General features: G+C 42.0%; 1 protein-coding gene across 1 annotated transcript; it reads left to right on the top strand.

Moving 5' to 3' along the window:
• The first annotated feature begins 1233 nt into the window (after positions 1 to 1233).
• On the top strand, positions 1234 to 23721 carry LOC143787576 (cysteine-rich secretory protein LCCL domain-containing 2-like). Its single transcript, XM_077276455.1, has 8 exons — positions 1234 to 1409; positions 4618 to 4653; positions 5876 to 5927; positions 11030 to 11096; positions 14555 to 14900; positions 20510 to 20561; positions 22140 to 22203; positions 23516 to 23721. The coding sequence occupies exons 1-8, from the start codon at positions 1298 to 1300 to the stop codon at positions 23687 to 23689; spliced, it is 903 nt and encodes a 300-aa protein (XP_077132570.1). The 5' UTR covers positions 1234 to 1297; the 3' UTR covers positions 23690 to 23721.
• The last annotated feature ends 1866 nt before the right edge of the window (positions 23722 to 25587 follow it).

Here is a 25587-nt window from a genome sequence, read left to right as displayed (position 1 = left end):
TTTATTCGGAAGTTCCTCTTGTCTGTTCCATTAGATGCAATTCATGACCAAAATGGATCAATTTTCTAACTGATGCAGAGGGGCGCCAATGATTATTATGGGATCTGTTTAGTTTCTGTTTGTTGTCGATTTTTTAGAATGAAAAATTGTTCTTCATGCTACTCTACTTTTCTACTTTTCTTCCATTATAAAGGGCCCACAAACCAATGGCGCCTCTCTGTATCCATTTTCATTGCTTAGCAAATGGATCCGTTTTGGGCACAGCCTTACAGATCACTGTTCTCCTGCCAATTATGAATTGCCTTTATTAATTACCTATGACATCGCAGTGTTTGATATCCGTGTTCTCTGATATTCTCGGTGCTTTGTTCATTATTCTTGTCCTGTGAGATCACAGTGGGAAATAAACCTTTGCTATGAAGTCAGTGTTTTTGTTATTCATGTGCTGTGACATCATTATGTTTGTTATTCCTGTTGTATTATTTTATACTCTCACCATTTACACTGTACTGACATCACAGGGATTATTATTTACATGCTGTGACACCGCTGTGTGCATTATTGAGGCACTGAGACATCAATATTTACATCACTTCTGTACTAGAACAATACAGGATTCATATATTGTCTGCGTTATTTCTGTATTCTAATATATGGTGGCCATTATTACTGTTCTGTGAGCTGCAGTCTGGTCATATTATCCATAATAATTTTATAAATTATACCTTTGCAGACATATTACTGTGTGCATTGTCACGGAATGAAAAGAAGAATTTGCCATCGGGAAAATACTAGTACTCTAAAATCCATTTAAAAGGAATTTGTCGGTTGATTCATCCTGGCCAAATTATGGGCAGCAGGTATCAGAGCCTGGCTGCCCAATTGCTGCCAGGTATAAATTTTATCCGAAATGCACTGCAAATACAGATAAAATATAGTTTGAAGGACTAGAGTCAGAGAAAAGACGAATTTGGCTTCTCCCTCCGTCGCTGCAGGCAATTGACAGGTCTCTCGTTTGGATGACTAGTCTCGTCTCCAGCTATTGTCCCCAGCCAGATAGATGCTCTAACTACATTTCAGAGAAAGACATACTGCAATCATGCAGCCAGGATCTGAGTCACGCTGCCTACGGGTTGGGCAGCATGAATCAGGTCCCGGGTTCACGGACTTGAAACTACAGGTTTTGCTTTTGTTTCTGCCATAATTTCATTAAAAAAAAATGTGCACATTGTGAAAATGATTTTAATGCACACCCATCAATACTTTCACCAACACATATTATATTCCAAGTTGCGTCATGCCATATTTCGGATTCTCAACCTCTGAAGTAACTTCTAACTTCTTTTCCTATTACAGGATGCACCTCTTACCTTCACTTTTCATTGCTGCTGCAATTATCAGAAATGCAGGTATAAAACTTGACATTACATATGCATTGGTAATCTTTACTTTCAGTATTTGATAACAAATCCCTAAAACATTCCAACACATCTATATTCTTATGGAGTGTTTTAGAATTTTGCCTTTGCAATTTTTACCACAGCGCACGATGTGAAATGGGATTGAATGACAAGCTTTTATTAATGCCAACAGGTTTAGGTCCAGTGTATTGTACTTAATCCCTTCAGGACCGGAGGTATTTTCGTTTTTGCTCCCCTTCTTCACAGAGCCATAACTTTTTTTATTTTTTGGTCAATATGACGTCTTGTTTTTTGTGAGACGAGTTGTACTATTGAACGACACAATTGGTTTTAACATATCTGGTACTGGAAAAGGAAAAAAAAATTCAAGTGCGGTGAAATTGCAAAAAAAAAAGTGCAATTCCACAGTTGTTGTTTTTTTAACATGTTCCCTAAATGCTAAAACTGACCTGCCATTATGATTCTTCAAGTCATTTCGAGTTCATAAACACCAAACATGTCTAGGTTCTTTTTTATTTAAGCAGTAAAAAAACAATCCAAACTTTGGTAAAGAAAAAGCTATATATATGTTGCCATTTTCCGAGACATGTGGCGTCTCCTTTTTTCGTGCTCTGGGGCTGGGTAAGGGCTTATTTTTTGCGTGCCGAGCTAACGTTTTTATTGATACTATTTTGGTGTAGATACTGTCTTTTGATTGCCCGTTATTACATTTTATTGCAATGTAGCGGCGACCAAAAAAAACGTAATTCTGACGCTTTGAATTTTTTTCTCATTACGCCGTTTATTGATGGGGTTTATTCTTTTTTATTGATAGATCGGGAGATTCTGAACGCGGTGATACCAAATATGTGTATATTTGATTTTTTTTTTAGAGTTTTATTTTGAATGGGGTGAATGGGAGATGATTTGAACTTTTATATTTTTAATTTTTTTAATATTTTTAAAAACATTTTTTTTTTCTTTTTGCATGCTTCAATAGCCTCCATGGGAGACTAGAAGCTGCAGATGTCTGATCGCCCCTGCTACACAGAGGCGATGATCAGATCCACAATCCAGCTCTGACAACCATAGAGGTCTGCTGGATACCTCTGGTTGACATGCTGACCCATCGGTGACCCGCGATCATGTGACGAGGTCACCGATGGGGGTGATTAGTGACACGCTTCTGATAAGCGCGAGTTAACTGCCGCTTTCAGAAATTGACAGCAGCATTTAACTAGTTAACAGCTGCGAGTGGATAACGATTCCACCCACGGCTGTTGCGGGCACATATCAGCTGTATATATCAGCTGTCATGTGCCTAAAAAAACAGGGGGAGTCCAACATCGGCATACTATTACGCCCGATGTCGGAAAGGGGTTAGAAAAATCTATATAACTTCCTGATCAGGTACAAAGCAGCATACTAATGAAAAAATTGCAACTAAGGGTGGATTCACCCCATGTTAAACACTTCCATTTTCCATTTTTGCACATTTGTTGTTTCCTCCTCTTCTTCCAAGTGCCAAAACTTTTTCAATGACACCACTCTTTTTACCATATAATGTACTGAAAAACAGGGGAAATCCAACTGTTTTGAAATGGTAAAAAAAAGTACAAATTCTGCCATTGTTTTTCCGAGTTTGGTTTTTATGACGTTCATTGTGCAGCTAAAGTGACCTAGGACCATGACTCTACATATTAGCATAACTATGGTGATACCAAACTTGGTTTGTGTTGCATATTTTTGAGAACGATCCAGAATATTTCCATTTTTCTGTTGATAGAGCTGTATGAGAACTTGTTCGTGGGAAGCTGACATTTTGGGGTTCAAGTATTTTAGGGTACAACAGAGTGATAGAGGAGTATAAATATTTTGTGATATAACAGTGAATGGAAAGATATTTAGGGGTACAACTAATCTGGGGTATAACACAGCCGGCATTTGTCATGTGTAGAGCTGGATCAGCTCCTGTCCTGAGCTCACTCCATACACAAGCACCTAACGTATGATGAATATTTAAGTCACACGCTGTAAAGAGGTTGTATTGTAATCAACATTTATCACCTTTTAACAAAATAGGTCATAAATGTATAATCGCTAGGAGTCCGATCACTTCAACTGATCATGAGAAGCTCCCCGCAGTGAAAAAGTGGTAGTGAGCATGTGCAACCACTTTTCCATTCACTATCTAAAGCAGTGGTGGTTGCACATGCTCACTACTGTTTTATTCACTGAGAAGGCTTTGGGACCTCCTTTTTGGAGGTCAACTGGGGTCTCAATTGCTGTACTACCAGTGATGATACATTTACTATCTATTCTGATAACATGTGAGAGGCTTGGAGGTTATTATAGAAGAGATAAAATCACCCAATATGAATAATAATACGCATTAATAGACTAATTCACTGGTATATATGGGTTTTGGGGCCAACGACGTCTGAATGGTTGTGTATTACATTCAGGTACGGACTGGGGCTGAAATTCAGTTCTGGTATTTGACGTCACACAGGCCCATGTTGTCCCCGTCCCCATGACCCAGATGGGATATATATCACTAATATTACTCTTGATGGAGGAAAGGAAGATTTACTACAAGACCAATATTTCTAATGATACCCATGGATGCTGGGGTAAGTGACGGAGTCAGCAACGTTGTGCTCCATCACAACTCTTAACAGTATGGGTATCAGGGAGAACACCGATTCTTTGAACAACACAGCAGATAAGGCAGCCCACGACCAGACAGGCCCACCTGGTATTTGCCAGATGGCCAGTCCGGCCCCGATTACATTTATAACACTGATTAAGAACAAGACTTCAGTTTTGCCAGATTGGCTCTAGTTTCTGAGATATTTAATAGTTAATTAATTACAGTAGAATTCTGGCTTCAAAAATTCACGTTTATAGCATTGTAAGCCTACAAATTGAAATACAAAACAATTATATGGGATATTTCATTACCTAAGACACTGTTAAAGAGTCAAAAGACAGACCAAAAGCTATTGCATTATTTTCATGGATGAATTGTCTCAAAAACTACAATCAATTCAGCAGAAATAATGGGATTTTTTAATTCAGCACCTTCAAAAAACCCCAACGCCAAAAAAAAAACCCTTGGCTCCCGAAACAACTTTTTTTTGTAGACCTGTGAATTATGTTCATTTTCATAATTAAAATGTCTCTACAATGAAATACGTGTCTTTTTTATTTTCAGGTGCACAGATACAGTCATGTCCACTTGGTTATGCCGGTAAGAATTATACATTTTAGCTATAATCATGGAAAATATGAAATTTGTCATCATCTAGATTCATTTTTTTCATCGTAAATATTGCGTAAAAAAACTGTTACAAATTATAGCAATATATAACGGACGCAAACTTCCCATATTCATAAAATAGACTCCCTACAGACAAATGTAAGGCCTTTCAAAAACTTTCTAAGGAAGATTTATAAAAATGTCTAAAACAAAAGTAGTAATTGTTGCCCATAGCAGCCAATCACGGCGCAGCTTTCATTTCTTATAGTGTGCTTGAAAAATGAAAGCTTTGCTGTGATTGGTTGCTGTCGGCAACACAATTTTTCTTTCAGACGGGTTCATAAATCTGCCCCTCATTTATAAAAAAAATCTGTATGAAAGGAACTGTCCACTACTGGGCAATGCCTTCTTAACTGGTGAAGAGCCCCACATACCATTAAAGAAAACCCATATATTTACCTCCCAGACCTGCGCCGCTCCTGCATTGTTGGCACCACCCAGTGGTCAAGTGATATTACTAAGACGACCCCTTCAATGAGCATTTTTTAAATGAGTTTTCCCTTTTTTTAAAAAAAGTGATCTCTTTTCAATAGCTCTCATGTAAAATAGCAAAATCAGGCGATCGTCGGTCTCCTCAGGTCCAAAGTCGACTCTCCGCCATTGCTTTGGTCTCTGTGTTTTGGCTGCAGCGTTGACAACACACATCATTGCTGCAGCCAATCACGAGCTCAGCGACACTGCTAATGTAAATGGCACAACACACTGAGCACAGAGATTGGCTGCAGCGGTGATGTGTGCAGTTGATAGGACATCACCGCTTCAGCTTTGCAAAGCACAGACACAGTAGCAGTGGCGGAGCGCTGGCACTGGACCTCGGGAGGGCGAGAACCATCTTATTTTGTTATTTGTGGACCACTTTTTAAAAACTGGAAATTTCTTTTTAAAGCAACCTGGATTATAATTTGTTCCAAGCCTTCTCTGTGGTTCAGCAGTTTCCCGAGTCTTACAAACAGCTTTATAACAATATACTGTATAGCCGCCTTCCATTTTTCTAGCTTCTTGGTCTGCAAGTCATAACTTGCGGTTGCACATCACTGCTAAGTCAGGAGCGTTCAGAAGCCGTCAATACATTCTGTTTTTTCTTCCACAAGTTGTAAAACCGTAGTGAGATAATAAGTTTTCTTGTTTTCAACTTCTACCATTGCTCTTCCAGTTTTAGTTCCTTGCCTTACGGCATCAAAACATCTGTCAAGTGACACAACAGAGTAAGTACCATGCTATTGCCTCGTGCTTCCTTCTACATTATCAATGATGGTGGTAAACTAAAGTGCCCCTCTGAGTGCAAAGTCTGTGTGTTTCAGGAGTAATAGACCCCAGAATGTGGTGCTGCTACTGCAGGAGACTAAAATAGAGCCTTGTTCAATGTTCACAATAGGTTTTGCACCATCAATCTCTTGCTCTATTGCCAGGCAGTGGAGAATGCTCTTGCTCTCTAGATTGTCCTGGCAATGGAGGTGACAATGTTGCTAGCATCACTTTGTGAAACAGGCACTGTCCAGCCAAATGTATTGTTGTGCTTGGGATTTTTGCTACTGGCCAGCAAGGGAGTAGATTTTTTACAAAACAGCTGTTCAGCAAATGTAATTACATCCCCGATTTGAGATTTTACCCCCAACTTATTTATACGTGTGAGGTTGATTTTTCAAAGACAAGTCCAGCAATACCTTAACATGGCCAGTCCATTCCTCCGCTACTAAGATATCAGCAATTGAATTAATATGCAAATAAGGGTGAAGAACTATAGTAGATCTGAAGCCTCTGTCCCTCCAACTCTATTCCCTGCCCAGAGCCACCTTCTCCTGCTTCACTGACAGCCTGAATTCCTTGTGACTTCAGGCAAAGGAGCCATCAGTCAATCAGAAGGATGTGATGCTAGACAAGGAATAGAGCTTGACTGACAGAGGCTTCAGATCAACCATAGTCCTTCAGCCTCACTTGCATATCAATTCAAATGCTGATTTTTCTGTAATGAAGGGCAGACTGTCCATGTACAGGTGTGGCTGAACTTGTCTTTGAAAGAGCAGCATGTGCATATAAATAGTTTGTGGGGTGAAATTCTGTGGATTTTTGCCCTTTAAAAATGAGTCTGCCAGATCATAGTCTAGTCTAATGGAACAGTTCTGCATTCTGGCTTATAAGAGTACTCCACTCTATTACTTTATCAAGCCCATATGACAAAACAAATTATTTGGACCTGAATTGTCTCTATAATGTAAAAGGCAATTATCAGTGCAACAAGTGAATAAATGTTGCAGCTAAACAGTCATTTTTGGGACACCACACTATCTCTGCCAGAGTAGGGCAGTGTTAGTGCAGCGCCCCAGAGTCCTGGTCGTTGCAGTACTGTGGCTCCGCCACTATGGGGAGCCATGGTGCGTCCGATGGCACTGAAGGAGTTCATCTGAACAGGTATCACAGACACCAATACATTTCACAGCAGGGCCTCCGGGGGGAGCTAAGGGTGCTATTCATTAGGCCACTCCCCACCATAGTGGGTAAACCGGGGGTCAGGCAGGAAGTTAGATCAGAAAGCTGACTGGATTGGACGAAGCAACACCTAGTGGCAGAGGGTGTTGTGGAGGAAGAGACAGTAGGGTCTCTGTCAGGGGTGGGATCCTGACAGAGGCTTGGCATTGGAAAGAACGTAACGGGTCCGTGCCAGCTCCGGGAAGCGGCGGGGCCCAAGAAAGGACTAGAAGCGAGATAGATTGTGCTGAGTGAGAAACGAGATCAAGCAATAGGAGAATTCCAGTAGGGGTCGTGCTGTAAGACCGGAGCAACACCCTACTGAGGCGCACTACCGGTGGCCGGAACGCCGAGGGAGTATTATAACATTCAGCTTCAAGCAATACTCTAAACAGCGGCAGGACAGTCAGTCTAAGGCGGGCTGTCTAACACATATCACCTATGAAGTCTTGGGAGGCAATTGCGGGAGAGGGGCGTCTCTAGGGTCCCGGAAGAACTCCAGGCCTACCCGACAAACGGGTGCCGTTCTAACTGTAACATCAGGAAGGGACGGACGATTAGAAGAACATCATTTAATCGAGTTGTGAGGGAACTTAAGAAACAGACACAACAGTTGTGGGGTACTTTCCGTAAGCACAGCAGGGAAGGACTACAACACATAGCGCTAAGAAGGAAGGCACCGATTTCCACCTGTGAAGTGAACTCTGGAGGTGCCATTGGACCGGCCGGACTTGCGCAGCCTGGTGAACCGTATTCTGGACTGAGGACTCAGAGATCTCCAGTAAAGAGGTAAAGAGACTGCAACCTGGTGTCCTCGTTATTTACCGCGACTTGCACCCCACAACTGCACCACCAACATCTACACCTATCATTCACTGTGCGCCCCACGGCAGGGTCACGGACCGGGGCCTAGCCGCCGTGACAACCCCCAGAAGCAGAGACTCGTAGGCCCGGTACCGGGTACCCCTCGGCCCTGCGGCGGTGGGGGCGCTACATTAGTTGTCCACATACTATTGAACAGACCTTGGCAAAGTGCGGCCCTTGGGCCACATCCGACTATCTGGCTGTTCCAATCCAGCCTGCGGACCGAGACAGTCGAAGGGCTGGAACAGTGGACCATGGGCCACACCCTTCCCTCCCCCGCCATCCAGCTGTCGCCCGCTGTCACCACTATCTGCATACTCAGGATGCAGACAGCGGTGAATACATTGAAGGAGGAGGTGCCTCCGACCCCTTCTTACACCAATCAGCGTGTTAGACAGTAGACACGACAATGTTTTTTCACTGCGCCAGCTGTGCACTGTGGAGAGTCAAAGCATTGGAGATAGGAGCAGAGTGTTTGTATATAGATAGGAGGCTGTGGGGCTCATGCTGTATATGGGAGGCTATGTGGGGCTCACGCTGAATATGGGAGGAAATGTGGGACAATGTGGGGCTTATTCTGTATATGGGAGGCAATGTGAGGCTTACGTTGTATATGGGAGGCAATGCGAGGTTCACGCTCTATATGGGAGGCAATGTGAAGTTCACGCTTTATATGGGAGGCAATGTGTGGCTCACGCTGTATATGGGCGGCTATATGGGGCTCATGCTGTGTATAGGAGGCTATGTGGGGCTCATACCGAATATGGGAGGCTATGTGGGGCTCATGCTGTATATAGGAGGCTATGTGGGACTCACGCTGAATATGGGAGGAAATGTGGGACAATGTGGGGCTCATTCTGTATATGGGAGGCAATGTGAGGCTTACGTTGTATATGGGAGGCAATGCTAGGTTCACGCTCTATATGGGAGGCAATGCGAGGTTCACGCTTTATATGGGAGGCAATGTGTGGCTCACGCTGTATATGGGAGGCTATATGGGGCTCATGCTGTGTATAGGAGGCTATGTGGGGCTCATGCTGTATATGGGAGGCTATCTGGTGCTCATGCTGTATATAGGAGGCTATGTGGGGCTCATGCTGTATATGGGAGGCTATGTGGGGCTTATACTGTATATGGGAGGCTATGTGGGGCTCATGCTGTATATGGGAGACTATGTGGTGCTCATGCTGTATATGGGAGGCTATGTGGTGCTCATGCTGTATATAGGAGGCTATGTGGTGCTCATGCTGTAAATGGGAGGCTATGTGGTGTTCATGCTGTAGATGGGAGGCTATGTGGTGCTCATGCTGTATATGGGATGCTATGTGGTGCTCATGCTGTATATGGGAGGCTATGTGGGACTCACGCTATATATGGAAGGCTATGTGGTGCTCATGCTGTATATGGGAGGCTATGTGGTGCTCATGCTGTATATGGGAGGCTATGTGGTGCTCATGCTGTATATGGGAGGCTATATGGTGCTCATGCTGTATACAGGAAGCTATGTGGGGCTCATGCTGTATATCGGAGCCTACGTGGGGCTCCTGCTTTATATAGGAGCCTATGTGGGGATCACTTTACATGGGACGCTATGTAGGGCTCATGCTGTATATGGGGAGGCTATGTAGAGTTCATGCTGTAAAATGGAGGCTATATTGTGCTCATGCTGTATATGGGAGGCTATGTGGGGCTCATGATGTACATGGGAGGCTATGTGGTGCTCATGCTGTAAATGGGAGGCTATGTGGTGTTCATGCTGTAGATGGGAGGCTATGTGGTGCTCATGCTGTATATGGGATGCTATGTGGTGCTCATGCTGTATATGGGAGGCTATGTGGGACTCATGCTATATATGGAAGGCTATGTGGTGCTCATGCTGTATATGGGAGGCTATGTGGTGCTCATGCTGTATATGGGAGGCTATGTGGTGCTCATGCTGTATATGGGAGGCTATGTGGTGCTCATGCTGTATATGGGAGGCTATATGGTGCTCATGCTATATACAGGAAGCTATGTGGGGCTCATGCTGTATATCGGAGCCTACGTGGGGCTCCTGCTTTATATAGGAGCCTATGTGGGGATCACTTTACATGGGACGCTATGTAGGGCTCATGCTGTATATGGGGAGGCTATGTAGAGCTCATGCTGTAAAATGGAGGCTATATCGTGCTCATGCTGTATATGGGAGGCTATGTGGGGCTCATGATATACATGGGAGGCTATGTGGGGGCTCATACTGCTTATAGGGAGGCTATGTTGGGTTCATACAGCATATACAGTGGGGAAAATAATTATTTAATACACTTATAATTGTACATGTTTTCCCACCTACAAATGTAGAGGTCTGTAATTTTTATGGTAGGTACACTTCAACTGTGAGAGACAGAATCTTAAAGAAAATCCAGAAAAATCACATTGTGTGATGTTTACATAATTAATTTGCATTGAATTAAATAAGTATTTGATTATCTACAAACCAGCAAGAAGTCCGACTCTCACAGACCTGTTTTTCTTTAAGAATCCCTGCTACTCTGCATATACTGTAGGTAGGCTACATGGGGCTCACGTTGCATATAGGAGGCTATGTGACGGGTCATGCTGTATATGAGAAGCTATGTGAGGGCGCATACAATATATAGGGGCTACGTGGGGGCTCATACTATATATAGGAGGCTATGTGGGGGCTCACCATACTTAATTCTGCTCAATATCAAGTGATACAATTAATATAAAACAATTATAATTAATATGTTAATATTAATATTGAGCAGAATTAATTTCAGCCTATTGGTCAGACCTCAACAATAGTCATAGTCTTTCATGTTGCCTCTCTGTTCTATAGCAAGGGCGGGCAATTAATTTTCCAATCGTTGTAATCTTTGGGACTGCAGCATTCACAAGCAGGTAGCAATGTTTAATAGAATTCAATTTTATATTTTATTTTAATTAATATTACTATATTCCTTTTGTCTTGTAGTGTTTATTGTCCAGCTGGATGTATGAGCAAAAATCTTTCTGTATGGGGAACAAACATCTATACAGAGGTAAAACAATGTATATTTCTCCACTATGATTTTGTCATCCTTTAATCCATTATATCATGTGATTCGGCTGGAATGGGTCAAAAATATTAGGTCCCATTCTCAGTCAGAAAAATGGTAAGATTTTTTTCTCACTTGTCATCTGTGTGCTGTACATAAGCAATCCATTTCTTACTCAGCAGCTATTAATCTTTTACAGGACATTTACAATTTCCCATCTAACATAACTGCAATGTATCGATAAAATGAGAGGGATTCATACATCTGCAGTCACACAGACTGACTGCAGACTTATCGATTTGGAGCGGACAACCCCTTTACAGGGAATCTGTCATCAGGATTTCATTTCACAAACTATTTGGGCAATACCTTTACCCAGACAGTCTATTGCTCCCTTCCTGAGAAATCAGTATTTAAATCAATATGCAAATTAGGTTAAAATGCTTTTGGTGCACGGAAGTTCTTCCCATGTGTCTGTTACTCTAGTTCCCAGCCTAGCGCAGCCTCCTCTTGTTTGACTGACAGCTTCTTTGATTGAAGTCACACGGCAAAGTAAATGTCAGACAAGATGCAGGATGAGGCACTGTATGGGAAATACAGTGAGTGTTAGGCTATATTCCCATGTCCAGTAATCATCTATTTTTTGTTCTGTTAAAAAAATAAAAGATTTCAACTGGATCCATTTTTTCCATTTGAAAAGGATCCGTGTTTTGCTTACTAGATCCATTTAAAATAGTGATTGGCGATTTGACTGATCCATTTTCCATAGATTTCAATGTTTAAAATCGGGTCCAGTTGAAATCAGTTTTTTTAAACCGGACAATCTGTGTGAACAACCTTTTTGTCAATGGATTGCTGCTGGATCCGTGTCCACGAATGATTACTAGAGATGTGAACATAGCTCTAAAAAAGCTTAGGAAAAACTTAGCCCAAAGCACTTCAGCCACATTTGCATATCTATTTAAACGTTAATTTCTCAGTATGGCAGTGAAGGACTGTCTAGGTAAATGTATTGATGTATTTGTCTGTGAAAGAGCTACATGTGCGCTCAAATAGTTTGGAGAGTGAATCCCTTCTGACAGACCCTTTAAAGGCTATGGACTAATTTTCATGTTTTATTGTGTGTATTATTTGTGATGAAAAATGTTCAACTGGTTTTAATTAGTTTAACTGATTAGTTTTAATTACATGTTTTCAATTTTTCTACTGCATCATGCATGAATTACAATACACTGAAAGCTGCTCGACTCCGTTCAATTTCATTTCAGACATCACATCTGTTGATTCACTCTTCAACCCATTTTTTCTCCTTTTGCGCATCTAAGCTGAAATTATACGATATCAAATCTGATTAGAACATCATATGGTCATCGCAGATGTTTATAGTGACGTTGAGTCAATTCTCATGGCCAAGCCGTGAGTCAGTATAGTCAAGGAGTCCAACGTCAGCGGCCAGGAGGGTACGTCATAAACAGAGAGAAGAGACAAAAGTATAGTCAAGTAACGTCCTGAGATCAGAATACCAGGATAGCGGATCAGAGCAGAAGGGGTTAAACAGAGGGATGGTCAGAACGAGGTCCAAGGTCAGGCAACAAAAGATCTATAAACAGAACACAAGGCACAGAGAGACAAACCACACAGTAGCTGAATGTACATCTGGCAGAGGTCTAGGAGAAACAGCTCAGTTAAGTAGCCTGGCAATCTCCTGGGAAAGAGAACACCTGGAGACAGCCAGCATCTCCCAGTCTCACATTGGACACCTGGGCTGTCAATCAGCACTCCCCTGCACCAGAGTGGATGACTGAGCTGTCAATCAAAGTACTGACAGCTTCAGCACGCCCCTCTACCAGATTGGATGGCTGAGCTGTCCCAGACACACTGAGGGGTGCGAATCATGACATTTATATTAGCGAGAATACATAGAGCAGTGCACAATATGGAGGACTATGCATTGTATGACTTTACACACTACATCAGCTACAACAGCTGACCATCACAGGACTTTATTCAACTAGAACCCTTATAGATCAATTAGCTACTTTATGATAGGTGATTGTCTTGAAAGAATTTTGTAACTAAATAAAAGATTCCTTAAAGGGAATCTGACAGTAGGATCAACCCTCTTAAGCCATTTATATGGGCATGTAGGACATAGGAAACTGAATGCACTGATACCTTGATATCTACGATATGATGTTTTAATCCAGAGAAATCCACATTTTTGTTCTATGTAAAAGAGCTGTTCAGTCCTATAGAATCTGCCTCCAGAGATTATTTTTAATGAGACAGGCGTTACCAATGTGATGTGAAATAGGCGCCTTCTGCTTTCCTGAACTCACTGCAGAGCTGTGTGTGAATATAACTGACACATCTGCGGATTCCTCTTAGTCCTTTAGCTTCCTTCTCACAGGCAGAGCTTCAATATTGTTGCAATACAGCAGAACTGTAATTGCTGCAGCAAATGTGTTTGTTCGAGACAAAGTTCAGTTCTACAGTTCTGTGTCAGTTACATGTCTCACACTGGTTACATCCCCTTTCACCTAAAATAAGCCCTGAAGGCAGATTCTCAGGGAGATCTATGTCCGGCCCATAGATCTTAACAGCTCATTTACAAATAAGTAAAACATGGATATCTCTGGAATGAGACATCAGATCACAAATATCAAGGTGTCATTTTACTCAACCTCCTATGACCTACATGCCCTTATAAACGGCTTAGGAGGGTGGATCCTACTAATAGATTCCCTTTAAGATGCCTTCACAAGCAATCTTTTAAGAAACAATACCGAGGCTAGATTTTGTCTGTAAGTAAAACAGTACATTTATAACCCTGTCAAATGCAGCATGTTGTAGACTTAGCAAATTTTAGAAATTAGTTTGGGGTTTTTTGTCATGTAAACATCTATAGTTTTTATTTTTTCCCCTGGATAAAAAAAAAACACATTTACACTATGTGTTCTGCATTTTTTGGTGGCTAATTCCATTTTTCACAAATTAAGTGATTCTTAGAGGGTCCATGACACTCAAAATTTATGAATCACATGATTATAAACAGTGCGTGAAAAATAAGAGCTACCAAAAATGTAAGCTGTAAAACACATTATTTGGGGGGAATAAACTGAAAAAAAAGAAATAAATTAATGTATCTAAAAACATATGGTAGCATTTTAACATGTCTTTTTCCATACTTGCTAAAAGTCACAATTTTTGCTGAGACAATCTTTGAAAATGTAGTGAGGTTTATGCAAACTTCACTTACATTAGTGTGATTATGTGATTTGGAAGGATTTCTGAATGGTCTTGGGGGTCTGGGCTGAAACTTCCTAGTTTAGAGCGCTGCACTGTTAATGAATGCGGTAACTTTTCTTTCAGTATATGCTGATGAATATCTCGATATGTGTGTGTTTGTATGTGTTATAGTTATATTATATGTGTAATGGTTGTCCTCATCTTCTCTACAGAGCACACCCATATGCCTAGCTGCTATTCATGCTGGTATCATTTCTAATGGAGGAGGGTACATTACGGTGCAGAAGATGCCGGGCCAAGAGGCGTACACTGGATCCAATCTAAATGGAATACTGAGCCTAAATTATGGATTATCTACCACCTCCTTTACCTTTCCTGGTTTATCCACACAGATGGTGACTTCTAACAAACCTCAGAGTACTACTCTTCCTACTAAGGCTGCCACTGCCAGCACAGCCCTTGCCAGTACTACTCCTAGTACCAATTTTACTTCTACATTTCGGATGACTACCACTTCTACTACTATTCCGATTCCAACTACAATAGTAACTAATATTGGTAAGATTTTCATGGTGTACTCTAAAATCTCACAGTTTTCAAGAACCTTTCAGCATTTCATTCCTTTCCTGCTTTTCATAAATATAGACGAGTAATTGACAACTGGATGATAATATTCAGTGTCATAGATCTGTCGATGTTTGCACCGGTTAGTCAGTGTCAGACTGTATAGTGACACCCACCCTCAACTGGTGACTCCTGGTTGTCAGTTAATTTATACATTTCAAGGAGGAATAATAGGGGAAGGGCACAATGCAGAAGTGTAGGAAATAATGCACCAAAGCCGTTATGTCAAGAGAATCTGGCAAGAAATTCATGCTGCTCGAACCATACTTTTAAGAGCCGACCGGAGACCATGCATCTCAGCTTCTCCCTGTCCAGCTCCCTTAGGCTAGGTTCACATTCCGTTGGTGCAGTCCGTTCAACACATGCGTTAAACGGACTGCACCAACGCTAGTGCCTTTTTCAAGATCGCATTATGCGATCGCGATAGCATCTGCGTAGCAGTGACGGACCCGGAAACGCTGCAGACCTCGTCCGAGGGTTCGTCACAGAATTACGGCACATCGCTAACGCAAACCGATTATGAAATGCGTTAGCAATGCACTAAATAATGGCTGTCAATGGGTGCGCTGAAGCATCCGTTACATTGCGTTAGTGCCGTTGTGTAACGGATGCCGTCAGCGCATTGCCATTGACGCAATATGAACCCGGCCTTAGACTGACAGGTCTCTTCCTATGTGTCTGTATAGAGAGAAACCTCTATCTAGAGGTGTGGGGCATAGAGAGGCTGCCGGGCACCGGCATCTGACTAGTCATCCAAAACATACAGTCCTGGATGGATTTTCAAAGTATATTTTCTCTGACACATCGCAGCATTTCAGAAAAAAATAAACAAAATAAAATTGGATTCATGCTCCTAGTGGCTGGGGGAACATGAATTTCCAGTTAGATTCACAATTTTAATAACTTTATTTTTTGTTTTAACTGCTCCTTTCCATTCCTTGGCTGCCAGCCTGTCCAGTCAAATTGAGCACATGAGCATTAATGTTAACAGAATGTTCATAAATATTTATTTAAACAAAAAGTGGTCACAGTAATCGTGGAGCATTCTCTCTCTGTATAGCTTTTCTAAATTCATCTTATATGTTCTCCAATACTTTACACATTATAAGCTTATGCTAATTACATGGCAAATAGTTATTCAGAGCACAGGTACTAGACTTTTTTTATATTTGTCGTAGAATGATATCATCCATATATGCATTATCGTTTATCCTTAAATTACGTTCATGATACTTTCTTGGGCATTGTATTTCTTTAATTAAATCTACCATATTCATTTTATTATCCATTGGGATCATGCTCTGTGATCCTACATTAGTGTTTAACTATTTATTCCTTATATGTCACTACTTTTCTTGTGACAAACAGACTGATTTATGCACAGGCACTTTACATTTGTACAAGAATTTCTGTAAATATATAGAAAAATCCTTTCTGTTCCTCCCCCTGCTGATGTTTCATCATCCACTGTGGATTTGTTCTTAATGAAAAATCTTTTAACATTGGTGCTCATGAATTCCAGTTTTTGATAGATGATATTTGCATATCTGAGTTTGCACCCATTCTTTCGTCACTCCATTTATGTACAATAACAATGTAATTTTATTTTCTCTCTATATAGTATTTTAACGCACATTTTTTATGCTCGATTGTGGTTTAATTGCCAGCGGGAAAACGCTCACTCTTTAACTGTTTGGATGAGAGAATACTGAGAATCCAAAATATAATCCCTTCAATTTCACTATTATTCCTGTCAATATGGAGATAAGATGAAGACCATAGATGGAGGTCCTGTAAACCGCCTCTTACCGGAGGGCATCCCTTGCTCCTCTTTTGATTAGCTGGTCAGGCGCGATGTCATTGTTGTGGCGTGATGCTCATTTGACATCGAATCAGCCTTTTAATCAAAAGAAGAGCCGGTAGTCAGGAGGCAGGTCAGAGAGCTTGAGTCCAGCGGCCACAGATTACTGACATAGCCGCTACACTGTGTCCTGCCAATCAAATCACTACTCAATTCTTAAAAGTTAACTGGAGAGCTGTTTCTTGCAACTACCTGTGCACAAGTGTACTAAGCTAATATACACACACGTGGTCAAAATTGATGGTACCCCTCATTTAATGACAGAAAAACCCACAATGGTGACAGAAATAACTTGACTCTGAGAAAAGTAATAATAAATAAAAAATCTATGAAAATGAACAAATGAAAGTCAGACATTGCTTGTCAACCATGCTTCCACATATTTAAAAAAATAAATAAAACTCATGAAATAAGCCTGGACAGAAATGATGGTTCCCTTAACTTAATATTTTGTTGCACAACATTTGAGGCAATCACTGCAATCAAATGATTCCTGTAACTGTCAATGAGACTTCTGCACCTCTCGACAGGTTTTTTGGCCCACTCTTCAAGAGCAAACTGCTCCAGATGTCTCGTGCTTGAAGGTTTCCTTTTCCAGACGGCATGTTTCAGCTCTTTCCAAAGATGATCAATAGGATTTAGGTGAGGGCTCATAGAAGGCCACTTCAGAATAGTCCAATATTTTCCTCTTAGCCATTCTTGGGTGTTTTTAGCTGTGTGTTTTGGGTCATTATCTTGTTGCAAGACCCATGACCTGCGACTGAGACCAAGCTTTCTGACACTGGGCCGCACATTTCTCTCTAGAATCCCTTGATAGTCTTGAGATTTTGCAGCGCCCCAGAGTCCTGGTCGTTGCAGTGATGTCGCTCTTCCACAAGGGGGAGTGATGTTACGTCTGATGGTACTAAAGGAGTTCACCTTGCCAGGTATCACAGTCACACACTACACTTTACACTCCAGTCCACCAGGGGGAGCAAAGCTTCTATCTACTAGGGCACTCCTCACATACGGGTAAAACTGGTGGGTTGGATAGGAAGTTAGGGAGAGAAGCAGACTGGGCTTCGACCAGACAAGATCGAGGTAGAAGCAGCCTGGGTTTGACCCAGAGAGGTCCTGTCAGGGGTGGGATCCTGACGGAGGCCTAGCAAGAGATAGAATGTTACGGAGCTGCGACTGCGCATCATTGCGGCAGCATCCTAAGAAAGGACACGAAGCGAAGTATATTGTGGAGAATGAGAACCGAGGTCACAGCACAAGGAGATAATACCGGGAGGAGTCCTGCCCCGAGGTCGGCAGCCTCCTTCCGAGGCGCGTAGCCGGTGGCCGGAACACCGAGGGAGTACTGACTCTACGCATTACTCCAGACAACGGCAGGACAGTCAATTCCAAGTTGGCTGCCCAACCTAAATACCTAAGAAGACAAGGAGGCAATTGTGGGAGAGGGGCGTCTCTAGGGTCCCTATAAATTAACTCCAGGCCTACCCCGTCATACGGGTTGTCCTATCCATATCATCTGGGGGACAGAGAGAGAGAACATCAGAAATATTCACGAAGGTTGTGAGGACTTTCCCGTGATGCTCAGCAGGGAGGTACTACAACACACAGGCGCTAGTAGGAAGGCTACTGATTTCCTCCTGGCTAAGGGAACTCTGGATGTGCCTTCGGACCGGCCAGACTCAGCCAGCCCTGTGAGCGGTACTCTGGACTGCGGACGCTGAAGTCTTCAGTAAAAGGTAAAGAGATTCTGCAACCTTTGTGTCCTCGTTATTCACCGTGCCTCACAACGACCACTATCATCATCCACACACTTTGGGAAGCCCTGGGGACATACTTCACCTGTGGGAAGGTATACCATCTGGCTGCCATTCCATCACCCCAGCGGACCCTCAGCAGCGTCGGTCACCCTGACCGAATACCACAGGTGGCGTCACGAACACCGTACAAACTTACACCTTTAATTGGGCGCCCCTCAGCAGGGCCACGGACCGGGTCGGGCCACCATGACATCCCCAGAACCGAGACCGAGGGACCCGGTGCCGAGTATCCCATTGCCCTGTGCCTGGGGGCGATCCAACTTCATTGTACCCTGCACAGATTCTAGACCCCTGTGCCAGATGCTTAATGCAGTCCCAGAACATAACAGAGCCTCCTCCAAGCTCTGATAGGTAAAAATGGGTCTGATAGAAACAAGTGAAAACGGGGTTATCGGATTGAGAAATGGAATTAAATGTCAAGTTCGATGGAGGAAGCCTGATGATTTTGGGTTGTTTCACAGCCAAAGGCATTGGATACTTGAGCAGGATCAATGATGGTCTCAATGCTGAGGTATATGTGAGTATCCTACAAGATGAGTTACTTCATACACTCAAGTACTATGGGTATGAAAAGGATGACATAGTGTTCTAACAAGACAACGACACAAAGCATAAGTCGAGATTGGCGAAGAAATGGTTCAATGACAATGAATTAGAGGTGCTAGACCGACCCACACAGCCCCTTGACCTTAACCCATTAAAACACTTGTGGGTAGAATTGAAAAAAACAATTGTATACATACTCAAGTGAGTCGACCAGTATGCACCAACTTTTGGAACGTGTAGAAGAGACTTGAGATCATTCACATGTTTGAATCTGACCGAGAGCATGCCCAGAAGAATTCAAGCAGTGTTGAAAGCCAAAATGTGGATTTACAAAATACTAGCAAAATATTAAAAACTAAAATTTAGATCTTTATGAGCAAAACAGTAACAATGCAGTGACATGACAAGAATCTGCATAGCTGCTCATATTCTAAATAGTCAAATTCATGTATGAGCTAGCCAAGATGATTGTCTATAAAATGATGGCAGTCTCAAGTTCAAAGCAGAAGTGAATAATGAGATATGGAGCATGAAACTCAAAAGTTCAAAACATTGTTACCCTTTTGCTCTTCGCTGTATGTATACCAGGATATTTTAAACGGGTTTTCCGGAACTACTTATTTTCTATTGGGCTAAGAAGTGACAGGCAGGTAGTTGCTCAGAGCGATCACTGACTTCTCCTGCTGGTGATTCTGCTGATTCATGTCAACAGAGCAGCTTTGACTCTTCTGGGCTGTTCTGTCAACAGGGCGTGACTACCAACATCATGCTGATTGACAGCTGGCTCCCCACAGTTATGCAGCATGGACCTGGCTGTCTATCAGCAGGAGATCGGCAGTCATACCCCATTAACAGAACAGAAGAGGAGCAGCTGCTTTGTCAACTTGATGTCACTGGAAACCGCAGAATCACCAGCAGGAATGGTCCATTAAGTGAAAAAAAGTGATATTCTTAAGCCAATATACTGTATAAGAGAAAAATATAAAAAAGGGATATTATAATAAATAAGTAAAAACAAATTTCCATATAAGGATACAATAAAGTGTTTAATGATTCATAGTTCACACTTTCCAGTTTTTGGGCATTCTTTTGGTCAAAAGCAAAGGTGAGGGTCATATCAAGGACATACTTTATTTTTGATCAATGCACAGTTTTGTCTAAAAAAGAACAAAAAACCTGCTGTGTAAACAACACCTAAAATATATAATTTTCTTCTTTTTTGAATCTAGTTCCAAATTTAGTATAATGAAAACACATGCAAAAAGTATAATAAACTATAAAAACAGGGTAATATGTTTTAATTTTCTTTCTTCTCCTTACAGGACTAATTGGTTGTTATACCTATTTAGATTTGTTGGAAGGAGATCCGCTTCTGTGAGTAATATTAGTACATACCAGATATAATCACACTAAGCTTATAAACAATTCTTTAAACAACCATAGGAATAAGTCTATAAACAAACACCTAGTTTTAAAAATAAAATATAGCCATAAATTGATGCCAGACACTGATTAAAATCACATTAATCTTTATTACTTAATGCATATTTATTGCACAGGGTTAAACAACAAGTGTAGGGAAACCAGAAAACAGGAGGCTACCGGGAGTCAGGGACTAAAGTAAAGTACCACTTAGACCTCCAGTCGGAGGCCCCTCATCTACCCAAACCAGATCTCCTGCTCTGCACTGAGGAGCGTCAAACACCCCGAAACTTGTGTCTGCAAATGGAGTTCCAGGTTTAAAGGGAATCTCTCAGGTCCCCCATGACCCCAGAACCACCAGCATTACTGTCTATATAACTAAGTACCCTGCCAAACAGTCCCTTTATTACATTACACACATAAACAGATCTTTAGAAAAAGTATTTCTAAAGTCCATTTATAATATGTAAATGAGATATTTGAGTAGTCGATAGGGTGTTAGTGTCCCCAGACTAGTCAGCCCACTTAGCATGTTATCAGCGTCATAGCGTCAGACCTGATCTGTGTAGGAGAAATGCTCGCTTGCTATGAGCACCGACCACTGGACGGCGCTCATAGCTATCTGGTAATAACAACCACAGGGGTCTCTTGCACACTCAGGGTTGTCATGCCAACCCATGTCATGTGACACGGGTGCCGATGGGCAAGATTGCCAGGATGGCAGGATTGCGTGGGCACTTTCCACGCAAGCATGTTAAATGCCGCTGTCGGAGACTGAAATCAGCTGACATGTGCCGGAAAAGTTGCGGGCTCATTGCTGGAGCCCGCAGCAAACAGGGGGAAGCAACCTTAGACGTACCTACACATCTAAGGTTGGAAAGGGGTTAAAAAAAGTTGTGGGGTCCCCCTACATTTTTGACAACCAGCCAAGTTAAAGCAGACAGCTGGGGGCTGGTATACTCAGGCTGGAAAGCGGTCATGGATATTGCACCTCCCAGTCTAAATCCGCCAATTGTGTCACTTTGGCTCTTCCTACTTGCCCTGCTGAAGTAGCAACTAGGGTAATGGTTGTGGGGTTGATGTCAGCTGTTTTATGGCGCTGACATCAAGTCCACAGATTAGTAATGTAGAGGGGTCTATAAGACACCCCCATTACTAACCCCAAAGTTATATTGTAAACAGAAACACAGCCAGAATAAAGTCCTTTAATTGAAAGAAACAGACTCCTTTACTTGAAATAAAAGTAAAAAAAAACACAGTTATAAAGACAGTAAATAATAAACAACCATTATACTCATCTTACACCTAATTCATTAAAGCCCATGTCCCCTGTACAAAAAGAAAAACAATAAACAATCATATCCTTCACCTGTCCGACGTGAAGATTAGCAATACTGTCCCATGCCGTAATCCATCTTTGTGATAACTGGTTTACAACCTGAACAGTGCAGTGACTTACACTTTGGATTAATGTGGATATTTTGAATGATGCTTATTATGAGGGCCTCATTATTTTTCATTTCTCCTTAGGATTCAGTGCCCAGCAAACTGCGATACGTCATATGTTGCCTGGGGAACTGACGTTTACGCATCTGTAAGAAATTTTTATCTTCAATAAATGTGTTAAAGTGAACCTGTCAGCAGGATTGTGTTGAGCAACCTACAGAAAGTGTCAGGTTGCCGCCGTTATACTGATTAAAATGATACCTTGGTTGATGAAATCCGTCTTTTCAGTTTTGGAAAAAACTAAAAATGAAGATTAAACAACAACCACAATAAGGATTTCATCACCAGGCATCATTTTAATCAGTATACCGGCGCCGAACTGAAACTGTCTGTAGGTTACTCAGCACAATTCCTTTAAACCAGTCAAAAGTTTAATTCCCCTAAGGCCGGGGTCACACTTGCTTGTTCGGGCGAGTCTCTCGCATCAAATGCCGGCACTTGGGAACGGAGCGTGCGGCTGCATGTATTTCCCGAGTGCCGGGACTTGATGCGAGAGACTCGCGCAAATTTCTCGCAAGTGTGACCCCGGCCTAAACCGCTCTGCTAAATAGAGGATACAGAGATCTCACAACATGTCTATGTGCGATAGCAATAATAATAATATAATAATAATATAATAATAAATAACAGTAGCAGAAATAAATCACACACTGCAATGTAAAAAAGCTCTTGCATTATATGCAAATTGCTTTTGCATCATTTTGTAGCCAGCAAATCTCTAGAGCTCTTGGCGACAACCTTCCCTATGGTTCTAGGCTTATTTCACGTCCTTGCAATCAACAGTGAATCATACTGGAGGCATTAGAGATGTCATTGAAGCATAGATGAGAGGAGATGACATCAATTTTTCTTGGATGAGTTCCATCCGTGTTTTTCACAGGTAGAACTTGAACCCAATATAGGCTATGTGGCTGTTCATATGTCTGTGTATTTTTGCAGCCCGAGGGGTCCAGACAAAATCAGAGACATGACCGATTTTGACCAGCATCAAACTCGCCAATGCGAGTCCATAGTATTTCTTAATGTAAATGTTGAGCTCAGTTATAAATGTGCGTGCTCTTGGCAATGCTGATTATCCATGTGCCAAGCTCACATTACTCCGGCCAGCTAACTAACAAAGCATTTTATTCAAGATGAGAGACAGAACGATTCGCAATGTTAGCATCACCCCATCCACACTGTACCTTTGCCAAAAAGAGGTGTAAACGCAATCATATGATAGCAAAAATCAGTAGGTATATGGATGCACACAATACAGGGTCTGGGCTCTCATATACTTTCCTAAGGTTACGTGTCTTTTTCTTCCTTTTCTTTATTAAATGCACTCCCACAAGTCGCAGAGATGTTTCTGTACAGATTTGTATGTGCAGCATATCAGTTAGTGTCAATGTCTTTCCTAGGACTCGGATCTGTGTCCAACAGCGATTCATGCAGGAGCGATCACTGTCGCCGGTGGATATGTGACGGTAAAACGAGAACCTTTACTGGACAAATATGTTGGATCTTATCGAAACGGAATTAACACCTTAAGCTCATCATCATTATTTATTGTGGAATCCTATAGATTTTTGTAACAGAGAATTACCCTATGTAGAAAATGACGTAATAAAATGCAACCTTCAGAATGTGCAATGTGAGTCATTCAGTATAAGACTAAACCGCTTATTTTACAGTTGAAATATTTGTGTTATTGAGACTTCATGGTCCGCAAAAACTTTGGCAAACATTCTCAGAAAATGTTTTTGATTAACCCTTTGCATATCAGCCTTTTGCTGCCTAAAGGATGTTTTTATTTTTCAGGTCGCAATCATACTGGCCTGATACTTTCCCTCTATGAAATAAAACCTTGTTCTACTAGACTACAAGGATGCTTTTTTCTGCAATATTTTTTCATGAGTAACTAAATTTTATTCTTTTCAGCATTGAATGTAATTTAATCTTGCTAATCAATTTGTTAAAGGGGTTGTCCGGGCATATGGTATTGATGACTAAAAGGTGAGCAGTGATTTGAAAGTCCCTTAACTACAGTTTTTTAAAGAACTGAAGCCACAATGCTTAAAGGAGTTGTCCATGCATATGGTATTGAAGACCTACCCACAGAATAGGTCATTATCAACAAATCGGTGGCGGGCCGACACCCGGCAACCCCATTGATCAGCTATTATTTGCTCCAGTGGTGGCCAGAGGTAAATGCCATGAATGGAGCTGCTGAGTTGTGCAGCATAGCTATGGTTCGGTAGCCGGTATCGGCAGCAGAGGCCACTATACTTTGACCAGAGCTCCACTCAGAAGCTCCTTTCAAGATGTTTGAGCCCCGCCGATCTGCTATGGATGACCTGTCCTATTATGGATAGGTCATCAGTACCTTATGCCCAGACAATCTCTTTAAGCTTTTTGGCTTCAGTCCTGTAAAAAAAACTTGCATCTAAGGTGCCTCCAAACCGCAAATTACTCTTTAGTTTATTTCTTTGATTTGATTCCTCCAGCACAATTGTAACCAACGCTAGTGAGATTAGGCAGTAGTGCCATGAATCTCAAGGAGGGGAAATGTTTTCCAATTAACTGTACAAAAAATAAATTAGGGTTAGATTTCTTATGAGAGTTATGAAAGAAATACAAAGCAACAAAAGATGCTGCTATAGCAAGTATTTAACATTAATATTTACACTAAGGATTGTTAAAGGGAACCTGTCACCCCCAAAATCGACGATGAGCTAAGCCCACTGGCATCAGGGGCTTATCTACAGCATTCTGTAATGCTGTAGATAAGCCCCCGATGTAACCTAAAAGATGAGAAAAAGAGGTTACATTATACTCACCTGGGTGGGCAGTCCGATCCGATGGGCGTCGCAGTCCGGTCCGGGGCCTCCCTTCTTCATAGGATGATGTCCTCTTCTGGTCTTCACGCTGCGGCTCCGGCGCAGGCGTACTTTGTCTGCCCTGTTGAGGGCAAAGTACTGCAGTGCGCAGGAGCCGGGAAAGGTCAGAGAGGCCCAGCGCCTGCGCACTGCAGTACTTTGCTCTGCCCTCAACAGGGTAGACAAAGTACGCCTGCGTCGGAGCCGCAGCATGAAGATCAGAAGAGGATGTCATCTGATGAAGATGGGAGGCGCCGGACCGGACCGCCACACCCATCAGACCGGACCGGGACCGCCCCTGGGTGAGTATAATATAACCTATTTTTCCTCATCTTTTAGGATACATCGGGCGCTTATCTACAACATTCCAGAATGCTGTAGATAAGCCCCTAATGCTGGTGGGCTTACCTCACCCTCGATTTTGGGAGTAACAGGTTCCCTTTAATTTTACCTTGTTCCTGTCTTTTTAACTGGAAGTGTGGGTCCCAAGTCTGCAGCTATGTCTTTTGAGGTCAGTTCTTTAATGCTTCAGCAATCTAGCAGGTGCAGGTCGAGTCTCTGGCTGTTGCAAACAATTGAGGATCCAGCAGAGAAGACAGAAGAGGTTTATTACC

The sequence above is a fragment of the Ranitomeya variabilis genome, chromosome 8, assembly GCF_051348905.1.
Source record: "Ranitomeya variabilis isolate aRanVar5 chromosome 8, aRanVar5.hap1, whole genome shotgun sequence".
In the NCBI taxonomy this organism is placed as follows: domain Eukaryota; kingdom Metazoa; phylum Chordata; class Amphibia; order Anura; family Dendrobatidae; genus Ranitomeya; species Ranitomeya variabilis.
The sequence above is the reverse complement of the archived record's forward strand: the minus strand, read 5'-3'. Positions and strand labels throughout refer to the sequence as shown.

Coding starts and splice junctions, on each gene's coding strand:
- LOC143787576 (XM_077276455.1), top strand. CDS start 1,298: ATGCCATATTTCGGATTCTCAACCTCTGAAGTAACTTCTAACTTCTTT. Junction 1,410..4,617: donor TGCAATTATCAGAAATGCAG/GTATAAAACTTG, acceptor TTTTATTTTCAG/GTGCACAGATACAGTCATGT. Junction 20,562..22,139: donor TTGGAAGGAGATCCGCTTCT/GTGAGTAATATT, acceptor ATTTCTCCTTAG/GATTCAGTGCCCAGCAAACT.